Source organism: Dendrobates tinctorius, unplaced genomic scaffold (genome assembly GCF_039654945.1).
Source record: "Dendrobates tinctorius isolate UK_male_01 unplaced genomic scaffold, ASM3965494v1 ptg000094l, whole genome shotgun sequence".
Taxonomy (NCBI): Eukaryota; Metazoa; Chordata; class Amphibia; order Anura; family Dendrobatidae; genus Dendrobates; species Dendrobates tinctorius.
Genome location: NW_027361762.1, coordinates 14,919,012 through 14,934,735, shown reverse-complemented (window position 1 = coordinate 14,934,735; position 15,724 = coordinate 14,919,012). Strand labels below are relative to the sequence as shown.

At 44.5% G+C, this 15,724-nt stretch overlaps 1 protein-coding gene across 2 annotated transcripts in view; it reads right to left on the bottom strand.

The window, feature by feature from the left end:
• The window catches only part of POLDIP3 (DNA polymerase delta interacting protein 3), a 137,725-nt gene that overhangs the window by 81,172 nt on the left and 40,829 nt on the right, over positions 1-15,724 (bottom strand). For both annotated transcript variants that reach the window (XM_073586679.1, XM_073586680.1), the window contains exons 2-3: positions 7,693-8,080; positions 7,293-7,382 (exon numbers count right to left, since the gene is read on the bottom strand). In XM_073586679.1, coding sequence (XP_073442780.1) covers positions 7,293-7,382; positions 7,693-8,080 — 478 coding nt within the window. The remainder of the gene's footprint in view (positions 1-7,292; positions 7,383-7,692; positions 8,081-15,724) is intronic.

The following is a 15,724-nucleotide window of genomic DNA, read 5'->3' as shown; positions in this document are numbered from 1 at the left end:
TGTCCAGCATACAGGCTCTTGAGCCTCAGTATTATCTCACCCACGTCAGGGTCACTCATGGTTCCTTCACCATCATGCGGCAGACGTCCATTCCCTCCTGGGAACTCTCAGGCACGTGGATCCATTAACAGCGTTAACTGCTGTCAGAAGGCAGCCCCATCTCACTCAGACGGGACCTTCCACACTGGACCAACCAGGTCCCAGCATTCACCCATGTGACCTACCCTGGCCACATTATATGGTCCATAGCCACGCCCACCGGGTCACATGACTGACCTCATCACAGGTCCTTCAACCACTCACATATACACTTTACAATAGCGTTAATAAACACACCCCCTGGGTGGGTTTGGAGGTAACTAGTTCCTGACACATTGAACCAGCACCTCAGCAGTATCACTGCTGATTAACACACACAAAAATCGTAGTTCCTTACCGATAACGGTATTTCTCTGATCACATGACGGCACCACAGAGAGAGAGGGATCCGCCCTCAGGGACAGGAAACCTACAGATGAAAAAGGCGGTACCTCACTCCCACATCAGTTGGTTTACAGAGCATTACACAGAACTCTCAGCTGCAACTCAAACTGTTATAAAAAAAATCCAACATTAATCAAATTAAGCTTAACAAAGGCACCGCGTGGCTAAGTACTAACGCTAACTAACTCACTCTTATGTGCACACCTGTGTGTGAAAGGGAGGGGATGTACGGGTGCCGTCATGGGATCAGAGAAATACCGTTATCGGTAAGTAACTACGATTTTCTCTTTCCCCCATGACGGCACCACGGAGAGAATTACAAAGACTGTACATCTAGGGAGGGACCACCGCCTCCAGAACCCTTTTCCCAAAGGTGACATCTGAAGAGGAGGTCAAGTCTAGACGGTAATGTTTGAAAAATGTAGAGGGGGAAGACCAAGTGGCAGCTCTACATATCTGATCTATTGAAGCGCCGGCTTTCTCTGCCCAGGATGATGCCACTGCCCTGGTTGAGTGGGCCCTTACGTCCTCCGGTATGGCCGCCCTGCGAGAGGAGTAGGATAAGGTGATGGCTTCTCTTATCCACCTCGCCAGTGTGGCCTTCGATGCTTTTTGACCCTTCCGAGGACCCTGAAAGCAAACAAACAGAGCCCTATCCTTCCTAAATTCCCTCGTGGTTGTTAAATATTGGACCAGGCATCTTTTTACATCTAAAGTGTGCAACACCTCTTCTGTTTTGTTTTTGGGATTGGGGCAGAAAGAGGGTAGGGAAATTTCCTGGGTCCTATGAAACTGTGACGACACCTTGGGGAGATATGCTGGGTCGGTTTTAAGAATTACTCTATCATCCAGAATTTGCGTGAAGGGTGCGTGGGCAGACAGAGCTTGCATGTCACTAATACGGCGGGCAGAAGTTAAGGCTACGAGGAGGGAAGTCTTAAGTGACAATATTTTTAAGGGAGCCTCCGCTAGGGGTTCGTTGGGAGATTTGGTTAGTGCGTTTAGCACCAGGTTTAGATCCTAGGGTGGCGTGGTGTGTAGAGGGATCGGCCTGGTTCCTACTTGAGGCTCTAATGAATCTCATAATCCATCTATTTTTGGCTAGGTCATGGTTATACAGAGCTCCCAAGGCCGCCACCTGTATTTTTAAGGTGCTGGTAGCTAACCCCTTTTCCAACCCCCTCTGAAGGAATTCCAGAATCTTGGCTACAGGGATTTCGCCCGTTGGGTAAGAGCCTGACACTGACTTGAACTTCTTCCACACTTTGTCATATGCTTTGGTGGTTACTGGCTTTCTACTTTGCAGTAGTGTGGATACCAAGTTTGACGAGAAGCCCTTGCTACTTAAGAGCTCCCTCTCAAAAGCCAAGCTGTCATGTGTAGATTTTTTATGTGGGGGTGATACACTGGTCCCTGGGATAGCAGGTCTGGAGTTTCTGGTAGAACCCAGGGATCTGTTACGGACATTCTTCTCAGCCAGGAGAACCAAATTCTCCGTGGCCAGAAGGGCACTATTACCACTACCGTTGCCTTGTCTTCCCGTATTTTCCTCAATACTAAGGGGATGAGAGATATTGGTGGGAAGGCGTAGGCCAGCTGATAACCCCAGGGTATCGTGAAAGCGTCTAGCGCTACTGGGCCCCCCCGGGGATCGACTGAGCAGAAGGTTTCCAGCTTCCGGTTCTGACGGTTCGCAAATAAGTATTTGTGGCCGGCCCCAGAGTTTCACGATCTGGTTGAAGATTAGTTGGCTTAGTTCCCACTCCCCCTGTTTTAGACGTGTTCTGCTTAAAAAGTCTGCCGTCCGATTTTCTGCACCTTTTAGGTGAAGGGCTGTGAGAGACTCTAGATTGTGCTCGGTCAGGTGGAAGATGGATTTTGTTACCTCCATCAGTGGTCGAGATCTGGTGTCCCCCTGGTGGTTTTGGTATGCCACCACTACCTGGTTGTCTGAGAAGACCCTTGCGTGATGGGAACGAAGGGAGTCCAGAAAATGATTGAGATCTAGTTTTACTGCCAGCAGCTCCCTCATATTTGAGGAAGCGGACTTTCTTCCCTGGTCCCAGGACCCCTGTGCCGCTTGGTTGTCTAGATGTGCACCCCACCCCCAGGGGCTTGCGTCTGTAGTTAGGATCTTTGTCGCAGGCAATGTCCAAGGAACCCCCTTGACTAGGTTGGCTGGAATTGTCCACCACGTTAAGGAATGTTTTGTCTCTGGTGAGATGTTTAACTGCATGTCTAAATTCTCGTGTAGGGAAGTGTTTGCGTTTAATATTTCCCATTGTAAATCTCGAGTATGGCTCTGAGCACACTGAACTGCTGGCATGCAGGCTGTCATGGATCCTAACAGTGACATCGCTTTTCTCAGGGTAGTGTTTGGGGAGGCTATCATTTGCGACGCTATTTGTGTCATGTTTTGAACCTTTGCCTGCGGCAGATAACATTTCTGTTCGATTGAATTCAGTGTTATCCCCAAATACTCCTGTACCTGACTTGGAACGAGTTTGGACTTGGGTAAGTTCAGCATCCACCCTAGACTCAGTAGGGACCTCATGACTATGTCCAATTGTTGTTTGCAGTGGTGAGAGGTGACCCCTATTATTAAGAGATCGTCCAGGTATGGGACTATCAGAATGTTTTGCTCTCTTATGTGGGCCATTACCTCTGACATTTCCTTTGTAAATACCCATGGAGCAATGGCTAGCCCGAAGGGGAGGGCTCTGAACTGATAATGTTTTAACTCCCCCCTGAATCGTCACCGACACTCTGAGGTATTTCCTGTGGTCTCTGTGGATAGGCACATGATAATATGCGTCCCTCAAGTCTAATACGTCCATGAAGCAAGCTGGGGGAAGCATTTTTATACAAGATTTTATCGTCTCCATTTTGAAATGCTGAATTTCTAGAAATTTGTTCAGCCTTTTCAGATTTATGATCACCCTGTACAAACCGTCTGGTTTCTTGCGAAGGAAAAGAGGAGAGTAGAAGCCTTTGCCCCTGTCTTGGTAGGGGACTTCTTGTAACACGTTTTTCTCCCTTAGGTTCGCTATCTCTTGTTGTAGAGCAAGCTGCTCTTGTGATGTCCTTTGAGGGGTTATTACGAAAGAGCTGTTTGGGAGGCAAATTAATTTTAGCCTCAGACCTTCCTTTATTATGTCCAGTATCCAAGAACTTGGATATTTTCTCCCAGGCCTGGAGAAAGTATGATAATCATCCCCCGACCCAGAGAGTACCTTCATTGTGGCTTCTTGTTGTCGGGGGGTTTGTTAAACATAAAGCCTTTACTCTTGTTCCTTCTGTCCTCCCAACCTTCTTTGTTCCCTTTTGGGGGCTTCCGCCACATAAACCTATTCCGAAAGGGTCGTTTGTATGACTGGCTGGGGAACCCGGGAAAGGATTTTTTCTTGTCCCCGGCCTTGTCCAAGATGTCGTCCAGTATTGGGCCAAACAAGAATTCCCCCTTGCACGGGATTGCGCACAATTTGGCTTTCGTCTGCAAATCTCCCGGCCAGCATTTCAGCCATAAGGCGCGTCTTGCGGCATTTGAAAAGGCCGCTGTCCTGGCTGCCAGTCTGGTTGAGTCTACCGATGCATCCGCCAGAAACGCTGCTGCTCCCTTCATTACGGAAACTGATCCCTGTATTGTTTCCCTCGGGACATTCTCCTTTATTTGAGAATCTAAATGGTCCAGCCATACCATCAGGGCCCGTGCCGTACATGTGGCTGCTATGGCTGGTTTTAGCCCCCCTCCTGCTGCTTCCCAAGTGCTTTTTAAGAAAGTTTCAGCCTTCTTATCCATTGGGTCCTTCAGGGTGCCCGTGTCTTCGAAGGCCAGGCCAAACTTTTTAGAGGCTTTTGCGACCGCTACATTTAATTTAGGAGCTTTGTTCCAAAAGGAGCAGGCCGGGTGGTCAAAGGGGTATTTTCTCTTTGGTGTTAGGACTTTTTTGTCTGGCTTTTTCCACTCTCGCTTGATGAGGGAGTGGATTTTCTCATTAATCGGGAAAGCCCTCCGTTTCTTTTGCTCTAGCCCTCCGAACATTATATCTTGGGCTGTTCGTCTACCAGCCCCATAGTTGTCCTCACGGCCTTTACCAGGGCGTCCGTCTCCTCAATGGGAAAGCAGCTCCGTCCCCCTTCTGAGGATGACTAAGAGGATTGGGAGGATGATGAATCAATTGAGTCGGATAGTTTGCTTCCCGACTCACTGATGCTCGACTCTGGGGATCTATGCCTGGACCGGCGTTTCTTCTTTGAGGTCCTGGCGCCCTTAAGGGCGTCTTCGATCTGAGTTTTTATTAATGCTTTGAGGTCTAAGGCAAACCCCGGGGATTCCTTTTGTATTTTCTGCTCTATGCAAGCCGCACAGAGCTTTTTCTCCCATTTAGGGGGTAGTTCCTCCGTGCATATAGCACATACCACGTGTTTAGATATGGTAGTGCATTTACGCCCCTGAAAAAGAAAAATTAATAGTCGCAAATTAGCAGACGGCATTCACGGAGATCAATCACCCTCCTGTGGAACGAACGATAATGTCTCAGGCGTAGGGATTATCTCCACTGCTGAATCCACTTCTGGCTGTGCTGCCATAGTGGAGCTTTGGCTGCGCCGCGATCTCGTGTGACCACTGCTGCTGCGCTGCTGGGAAGAGTCGCGCTGGCGCTGTTGGTGCTGTTTCTGCGTTTGCTGTGGTCCCTGCTTCAGGGACCGCCTCCGAGTCTCCTTCTGCGGTTTCCCACTCATGGTGACCACTTACTTTTCCAGCGTGCTTTTTAAAGCATCATCATTTTTTATTTTTTTTACATTTCGCACCGCCGCCCCCTTCCCAGGGATCCCAGCACCCCGCCGGAAGTCTCACGCATGCGCACCGCGCTTCCCTTTCCCTTAAGGGAGCTGACATGGCGCGCGCCCCCATCCTCTGGTGTACCGCGCGTCCGGCGCCGGTTCCTGCGACCTCCCGATGCTGCACATCTGGCTCCGGTGGCAGCCGCCGCCCCCGCTGTGTGCTGCAGAGGCCTGCCCGCTTCCCGGCTCTCAGTGGCCCCCCTCCGTCCCGGGTATGGCAGGCTCTGCTGTATGGCCCTTGGTGACCGCCGCCACCTGCCCGGCCCCTTATCAGATCGGCTGGGCTCTCCTGTAGTGACCGCCGTCCCTATACTGCAGGAGGCCCTTTTTTTTTTTTTCTCTTCTTCCTTCCTCCCGGGATCGGCAGACTTCCTGGATTCTTCACTGCCTCTCCCCACTCACCCTCAAGGCCCGCCGACCCCGATGGTGGTGCTTCGGGGGGAGCCTGTTCAAGGCCTCGACCCAGCCAAGGCAGGGAGCCCCGCTGCCTTATTGCCGGTCTGGATCGGTCCCCGGAATCCTGCGACGACTTCCAGGTACGTGCTGTAGGTTCCCAGTCAGGGACAGGAAACCAACTGATGTGGGAGAGAGGTACAGCCTTTTTCATCTGTAGGCTTCCTGTCCCTGAGGGCGGATCCCACTCTCTCCGTGGTGCCGTCATGGGGGAAAGAGAAAATCTCCATTTCAAGGCCACCCACCTTGAGATACATAACGGTCATTCCGTATTTCGCCATTCATCCACTCTCCTGGGACATCCATACAGCGCCCCCTAGCGGACACAGTGGTTACTAAACCACATAATATATCTCTATCTGATTAGATATTATTCGGGTCTTCGCGTGTGGAGTGGGCATGGCTTGATGCAAACACTATATATATTATATGAGTGTATTTTCTATATTTTGTGTTTTTGCACTTCTCTATTGATTTTCAACTCTTCTGGAAATAAAGATTCATGATTTTTAACAATGTCTCTTTGAAGTGTGGATTAGAAGCTGGATCAACTTCATCCTTCCCCATATCCAACGGTGGCGTGGATTGTGGGCTTCTGAGCATCTGAGCTACATTGAGGAGTGAGCTGTTTTTCCACTTTTTCTATTCACTCAGTATTTTGTGCAATACTTTGGGTTTTGCAAAATGCAGCATTGCCACTTCTTTCAGTGTTTTTTCAGCATATTTTCACCCACTGAAAGCAATGTGGATGGTGCTGGAAAAATAGGTATTACTTTTTTCTGCATTTTTGGTGCCAAAACCTGAAGTAGAATCAGATTTGCTTTTATGCAGTAAACTTTATCAGCAGGCAGAAGAGACAAATGTACCATGACAAACGTAGCAAAACCTACCTTTTTGAAAGAACATGTTTTGCCTGCTGAAAAACCGCATCAAAAATGCAACATGTGAACATAGCCTAAGACTGGTTAATGAGTCAATAAAGGAACAAGTACAATGACTATTCAATAGTTCATTCTCTTGCATAAACACACACTATAGGGAATGTCCAGTTTGGATAACATTTGTCCACATTATGAACCAACCAGGCCCTTTGTGTAAAAAAGAAACACTGCTCCAAAATATAACCTTCCCCTCAGCTCTGCCTCCTGCTAACCAAATGGCAGAGTATGTTATAAAAGTTCCTTGCTTTTATGGCACTTTGAACAAAATGATACATAAGGATGTCACACTTCTGTCCTAAAGCTGCTGCAGGTATAGGATGGTCTGCTGGGACAATCTCTACTTGTACTGTGGAGTCAGTGTCATACCAGTTTTTAGATAGTTTTGACTTACATGGATGTTTGTCTTGTTTAGTCTGCATAATATTAAATATGGATTGTTATTTTGTACATGACTTGATGTGCACTGTTGTCCATTTTTTTTATATGATGTGTACGGTGTTGAGATTGGTTCCCATCAACTAGTTGGTTAGTGACAGAACTTGTAATGACAGCCAAGATGACAACACTTACTGGTTTCACAGGTTCGTGGTTAACCAAGTTTATTCGCATTCCTTTTACTGTGTTCGTTACACCTGAAGAAATAGTTTTCGGCTGTGGAATCTGGAAACAAAGAAATGCATTGAACATGAGCAAATTCATAAGCTTTATTTAATTAGTGATTATAGACAACCAAAAGTAATTTCTTCTTCATTCAATCCATTGACAACATAATATACTAAGATACAAGCCATCAATATTAACAGAAAAACATACTGAATCTAATGCACTGATTATTAAGCCATTGATAAAACTAAGAGCACACAACAAACTATTTTGGTTTTATAAAATATTTGATTGGAAACTGTTTATGTAAACTGAATACCATGTAATGAACTAACGTAGTTCCTTTTGTTGCATCGCCACCACTTACTTGGATGGTCTTGGTAATATTTATGGGTGAAGATGAAGAACCTTGTGCCAGAGGTGAGTTGATAGTGACGGCCGGTGCACTCCTCTTTAAACTTAGTTTCTCACGAGCATCCATCAGTTTGGTTTGCTTTCCTCCAACACTGATCTGCTGCTTTCTAGAATTCAGCATCTCACGAGCATCTTGCACTTTACCCTTTATACGGAAACGAGCGTCTATGGCAACCAATTTCTCACGGGCATCTTTCATGCCGAGCTTCAGGCGCGCATCTGTTACACCGATCTTCTGACGGGCATCAAACGCTCTCTGGTAATTGGTGGTGGGTAAACGACTAATTGTTGTAGGCTGGATCCTGGATCGCATACCTCCCATAGCCCCCCTGTTATTGATCCTAAAAAGGGAGGAAAATTGAAGATGCTTTATTAAACGTTGCAGAGTATAACATGTTACACTTTGTTGGTTAACTGCACTTTTTGAAACCTTTTGACATTTCAAAATGATTGCTGCTGTTGCGGTTCTTAACCCCTTAATGACAGTCAAAACGTCTTTTTACTGACCTGAGATACAGTGGGGCAAAAAAGTATTTAGTCAGCAATAGTGCAAGTTCCACCACTTAAATAGATGAGAGGCGTCTGTAATTTACATCATAGGTAGACCTCAACTATGGGAGACAAACTGAGAAAAAAAAATCCATAAAATCACATTTTCTGTTTTTTTTTTCATTTTATTTGCATATTATGGTGGAAAATAAGTATTTGGTCAGAAACAAAATTTCATCTCAATACTTTGTGATATATCCTTTGTTGCCAATGACAGAGGTCAAACGTTTTCTGTAAGTCTTCACAAGGTTGCCACACACTGTTGTTGGTATGTTGGCCCATTCCTCCATGCAGATCTCCTCTAGAGCAGTGATGTTTTTGGCTTTTCGCTTGGCAACACGGACTTTCAACTCCCTCCAAAGGTTTTCTATAGGGTTGAGATCTGGAGACTGGCTAGGCCACTCCAGGACCTTGAAATGCTTCTTACGAAGCCACTCCTTCGTTGCCCTGGCGGTGTGCTTTGGATCATTGTCATGTTGAAAGACCCAGCCACGTTTCATCTTCAATGCCCTTGCTGATGGAAGGAGGTTTGCACTCAAAATCTCACGATACATGGCCCCATTCATTCTTTCATGTACCCGGATCAGTCGTCCTGGCCCCTTTGCAGAGAAACAGCCCCAAAGCATGATGTTTCCACCACCATGCTTTACAGTAGGTATGGTGTTTGATGGATGCAACTCAGTATTCTTTTTTCTCCAAACACGACAAGTTGTGTTTCTACCAAACAGTTCCAGTTTGGTTTCATCAGACCATAGGACATTCTCCCAGAACTACTCTGGATCATCCAAATGCTCTCTAGCAAACTTCAGACGGGCCCGGACATGTACAGGCTTAAGCAGTGGGACACGTCTGGCCCTGCAGGATCTGAGTCCATGGTGGCGTAGTGTGTTACTTATGGTAGGCCTTGTTACATTGGTCCCAGCTCTCTGCAGTTCATTCACTAGGTCCCCCCGCGTGGTTCTGGGATTTTTGCTCACCGTTCTTGTGATCATTCTGACCCCACGGGGTGGGATTTTGCGTGGAGCACCAGATCGAGGGAGATTATCAGTGGTCTTGTATGTCTTCCATTTTCTAATTATTGCTCCCACAGTTGATTTCTTCACTCCAAGCTGGTTGGCTATTGCAGATTCAGTCTTCCCAGCCTGGTGCAGGGCTACAATTTTGTTTCTGGTGTAATTGGACAGCTCTTTGGTCTTCACCATAGTGGAGTTTGGAGTCAGACTGTTTGAGGGTGTGCACAGGTGTCTTTTTATACTGATAACAAGTTTAAACAGGTGCCATTACTACAGGTAATGAGTGGAGGAAAGAGGAGATTCTTAAAGAAGAAGTTACAGGTCTGTGAGAGCCAGAAATCTTGATTGCTTGTTTCTGACCAAATACTTATTTTCCACCATAATATGCAAATAAAATGAAAAAAAAAACAGAAAATGTGATTTTCTGGATTTTTTTTTCTCAGTTTGTCTCCCATAGTTGAGGTCTACCTATGATGTAAATTACAGACGCCTCTCATCTTTTTAAGTGGTGGAACTTGCACTATTGCTGACTGACTAAATACTTTTTTGCCCCACTGTATAAAAATATCATCCCCATACAGGTGACAATCCAGCAGCTGTCGGCTGTACACTATAGCTGACAACTTGCGGTATCACAAACGATCAGTGTTGGCATCGTCCATATCTGTTTAACCCCTTAGACGTTGCTGTCAATAATGACCATTATATAAATGGCTAAATGAGTGTGGGGGCTCCCTCTTTATCCCCATTTGCACCCTGAGATCATGACTGTGCGGTCATGAGGAAAAGAAAAAGTAGGAAAAAAAAGTTTATCCATTTGTGGATATATCTACACATTTTTGTGATGCTGTGAAATAAGGAATTGTTTTTTTATTATTCAGCTGTGTGATCCGACAACTTTTTTTTCCCCTCTCATTGTGATCCGACGATCAGACGGAAGTTTTTGGATCGCTGCTGGCAAGTTCAAGGCTACCAAGCACATTGACACGTTGAGGCATTCTGTTTTTCCCTGCATTTTTTCTATTGTGAGGTCATGTTTGCCATGGCAATTCACGACCGAATTCTGACCCTAGAATATGTTATACAGTGGCTTATTCAAACGTTAGCGACATTTAGGTGGTAAAAATACACTTTATCATTCCTATCATGCCACATTGTATTACGGTAATTCCTGAAAAGCACCTGAAGGGTTAATAAACTACCGGACAGCAGTTTTCAGTATGGCAAAAGGTGTTGTCTTTACAATGGTATCACTTTTGGGTGTTTTCCAATATATAGGACCCCTAAAGCCACTTCAAACATGGATATGTCCCTAAAAAAATACATTTTGTAAATTTAAATGAAAAAATGAAAAACTGCAGCTACATTTTTAAACCTCCTAAAATCGCTAACAAAATAAAACATTTTACAAATGGTGCCGATTTAAAGCAGACATGAAGGAAATGTTATTTATTAATGTTTTCTGTGGTATGACTATCTGGATTAAAGGGATAATCAAAGTTTGAAAATTGCTTATTTTTACATTTGTCAAATTTCTGATATTTTTTATAAATAAAATATATCAAACTAAATTTACCATTATCAAAGTATAATGTGCCACCAAAAAAAAGTCTCAAAATCACTTGGATATGTTGAAGCGCTCCAGAATTACTACAACATAAAGTGACACTGGTCAGATTTTAAAAATTTGGCTCGGTCACTAAGAGGTTAATGTTGAACCTGAATGCCAACATCAGGTTGTGGAACAAGGATCATTCTGTGGGCATTAGTTTAAGATGGAGTAAGTAGAAATGTACTGACTCCATTCCTGGCTTCAAATTATAAATAGGATAGCCAATTGAATAATACATTTATTTAAGCACCACTCCAGCATATTTTTTTTTTTTTAATTTTACCCCTGGGTTGGTGCTTCTACTTTAATGTCCCTGCAATGAGAAATTTAGAATTGGGGTGCACATGCTGCGGAAAAATCCGTGCGGATTTGCAGCGTTTTTTTTTTGTTTTTTTTTGCAGCATGTCAATTCTTTTTTGTGGATCAGCAGTGTTTCTGCGCCCTTGATCGCCTGCAAAAGAAATAAAATAAACCAACAGAATACTCCCTGTTCCAATGTAATCCATTTAATAACGAGTGTCCCACGACGCTCTCCCATGTAGAGCTGTCACATCGGGAGATGTGACCATTCTACAGGGCTACGGTGGTACAATGACCAGAGATGATCCTCCTGCAGTGAATCACTCCGCTGCCTAGAGGTCACCGGAGTTCATGCTGTCACTTGCGGCACCGCTGCGTGAGAAAATTTTCATGCAGAGATGGTGCCATAAAGTGAGAGCACGAACTCCGATGACCTACACTGCAGGAGTATTATCTCCGGTCAGTGTGCCATCGGAGGCCCTGTAGAGAAGTCACATCTCCCAAAGTAACAGCTCTACATGGGAGATCGTCATGGGACACTCATTAAATGGATTACATCGGAATAGGGAGTATTTGTGTTGGTTTATTTTTATTTATTTTTTGCAGGAGAAGGAGGGTGTCGCAGGAATTAGGCATATAATAAATATGGGAAACTGTGTTGTGTTTTATTTCATTAAAATACTTTATTCTGGCTGTGTCTTTATTTAACATGTAACAACTATAGGATTAGTAATGGATAGGTGTTTTATTGATAACTCCAAGACGTGGGCTTGATGTCACCTTACAATACAAAGATGACATCAACCCCACAACTATTATCCCACTTGCCACCGCTACAGGGCAAGTGGGAAGAGAGGCATTAAGTGCCAGAATTGGCGCATCTTAGAGATGTGCCATTTCTGGGGCGGCTGAGAGCTGGTGTTTGTAACCGGGGGGGTACCAATATCCATGGCCCCTTCCTAGGCTATTAATATCAGCCTGCAGCTGTCTGCATAGCCTATTCTGATTAATTATAGGGGGACCCCACATAAAATAGGGGAGCCCCCCAAAAAATTAATAGCCAGTAAAGGCTAAATATACCACCTTCCCAGGCTATAAACATCTGCCCCCAGTCGCTGGCTTTCCCTGTTCTGGTTTAGAAAATTGCACGGGAGCCCACACAAATGTTTTTTCCAAATTAAACACACAGCATTTAAGGCCGGGGCACACTTGCAACCCCTCCTAAGGCCTGTTTCACACTTCAGTTTTTTACCATCAGTCAAGATCCGCAGTTTTCCTAAAAAAACGGATCCGCCATTTTGTTTGGCAGATCCGTTTTTTTCCCATTGACTTGCATTACTGGCGGATCTTGACGGATGGCCATCCGTTGGATCTGTTTTTTTGCGGATCAGGCAATTTTTTTGCGTCCGCCGACATGCCCGGACGGAGCTTGTAACGTTTTTTTTGCCTGAAGGATCCGCATTTCTGTACTGCGCATGCCCGGAGGAATGATCTCAGCCGGAAATTTAACCCTGAAATCATTTCTGGCAGACGGTAAAAAATTCTCTCGTCCCCGGACTGCGGTTCCTTTAAAATTCTTCAGCCAACGGATCCGTCAAAAAACCGGTCCGCTGCCATCCGTTCACTTCAGTTAACAGCGGATCCGCTTTCTGCCATTTTGGCGGATTTAAACTGATAAGAAAAAACTAAAGTGTGAAACAGGCCTAACACAGAGTGTGTATGTGTGTGAGAGCATGTGTCTTTATTTAACTCTTTATGTACCATTTTATTATGTTCATTAGTATACATGCTTGGTATTATACATCTATCCATCGATATATCGATAGATATATCTACTGATAAACAAATATCTATAAATATAAGTGAATATATATAAACATTATATTTGAACATGGTATGTGATGATGGGGTATTCATTGGAGTATGTAAGAGAGGTTGGACAAAGAAATGACCATTGTTTTTGTTAATATATCTTTATTTAGCTTACAAAAACGTATACAAATTCGCATAAAAAAAAAAACATTAAAATCCGCATATAAACGCATAAAATCCGCGCAGATTTTCAACTGAGTTCTCTGCCAAGAGAAGAAAAATCTGCGCAGAACATTTCACAGGCAAATCTGCAAGGTGTGCACATACCCTTAGCAGATTTTCCGTGCGGATTCGCTGCAGATCCGCAAGTGTGTGACCAATCAATGTAATTCACTAGGAAAAAAAGCTGTGCACATGCTGCGGAAAATCCAGCACGGAATCCGCGGCGGTTTATTTTCCGCAGCAGGTCAATTCTTTTTGCGGATCCGCATGCGTTCTTACACCCACTCTATTAATGAAATCTGCAGGGCTAAAAACGCATGCCAATCCGCAAAGAATCCGCAAAAAAAAGAGCACGGATTTTTACCTGTGTTTTCTGCCAACAGATACAGATTCCGTGCAGAAAATTCTGCAAGCAAATCTGCAACGTGTGCACATACCCTAAGAGTTAATTCCCACTTGCGTTGAAATTGACAAATGCAATCCAATTAAAAATTTATTCTATCATTGTGTGTTCATCAGCTTTTTTTTTCCAGCTCAGATCGGATAATGAAGGGACAAAAATCGCTGTCAATGGGTGCAAAGAAGTGGAATATTCTTGAATGGCCAAGTCAGTCACCTGATCTCAACCCAATTGAGCATGCATTTCACTTGTTAAAGACTAGACTTCAGACAGAAAGGCCCACAAACAAACAGCAACTGAAAACCACCGCAGTGAAGCCCTGGCAGAGTTTAAAAAAGGAGGAAACACAGCGCCTGGAGATGTCCATGAGTTCAAGACTTCAGGCAGTCAGTGCCAACAAAGGGTTTTCAACCAAGTCCTAGAAATGAACATTTTATTTACAATTATTTAATCTGTCCTATTACTTTTGGTCCCTTAACCCCTTTCTGACATCAGACGTACTATCCCGTCCATGGGACCCGGGCCCCTATGCCCATGGACGGGATAGTACGTCTAGAGCGATCAGCGGCGCCCACGTGGTGAGCGCCGCTGATCGTGGCCGGGTGTCAGCTGATTATGACAGCTGACACCCGGCACTGTGTGTAAGGGGCGGTCCCGGACCGCCCCCGACACGTTAACCCCTTTCACACCGCGATCAAACACGATTGCGGTGTACCGGGGGCTAAAGGGAAGCATCAGCAGGGAGGGGGCTCCCTCCATGCTTCCCTGAGCCCCCCCACAGCAGCGCAATGTGCAGCGCTGCTGCGGGGGAGCTCTTTCCCCGCAGGTCCCCGGATCCAAGATGGCGACGGGGACCTTCGGGGGCCTGCAGCGAGCTGGCTTCCTCAGTGCCTGCAAAGCGCAGGCAAGGAGGAAACCTGCACACTGCCTGTGACAGATTGCTGATCTGTAACAGTGATCTGTGATGTAAATCTTTTATGGAATAAAATTCTTGGACTTGTGCGCTGCTTGACAAAGTATCACATCCAAGTTATGTAAAGAGATCAACCATTTATTTCCCAACGCGTTTCGAAGTACATCATGTCATCCCCTGAGGAAGAAGTGTGATGTACTTCAAAACACGTTGGGAAATAAATGGTTAATCTCTTTACATAACCTGGATGTGATACTTTGTCAAACAGCGCACATAACTCCAAGAATTTTATTCCATAAAAGATTTATACTGGCGGTCACGGAGTGGACCTTTGGACGTGCAGCAAGCTGACAACTGATCTAATATACCTTCACCTCTCCTGGAAAGGGTGAGTAAATTTCTTTTATTTCTTCCAATATCTACCCGGATAAGACCCTATTGCGCTCTTTCTCTCCTATAGTTTATACATAGTGTTCTGTGATGTGACAGATCAGCGATCTGTAACAGGACAGTGATGTCCCACCTGGGACAACCTAATAAAGTAAAAAAAAAAAAAAAAAAAAAGTGTAAAAGTAATTTAAAAAAAAAAACTCGCTAAATAAATTTAAAAAAAAAATATTTCGCTAATAAATTAATTTTTTGGAAATAAAAAACAATAAAAGTACACATATTTGGTATCGCCACGTCCGTAATGACCTGCCCTATAAAACTGTCCCATTAGTTAACCCCTTTTAGCGAACCCCTTAAATAATAAAAAAATGAAGCAAAAAATAATGATTTATTATCATACCGCCGAACAAAAGTGCAATAACGTGCGATTAAAAAGACGCATATAAATATCCATGGTACCGCTGAAAACGTCATCTTGTCCCGCAAAAATCGAGCTGCCACACAGCATCATTAGAGAAAAAATAAAAAAGTTATAGCTCACAGAATAAAGCGATGCAAAAATAATTTATATAAAATTGTTTTTATTGCATAAAAGCGCCAAAACATAAAAAAATGACATAAATGAGGTATCGCTGTAACCGTACTGACCCGAAGAATAAAAGCGCTTTATCAATTTTACCACACGCAGAACAGTGTAAACGCACCCCCCAAAAGAAATTCATGAAACGCTGGTTTTTGTTCATTCTGCATCCCAAAAATCGGAATAAAAAGCGA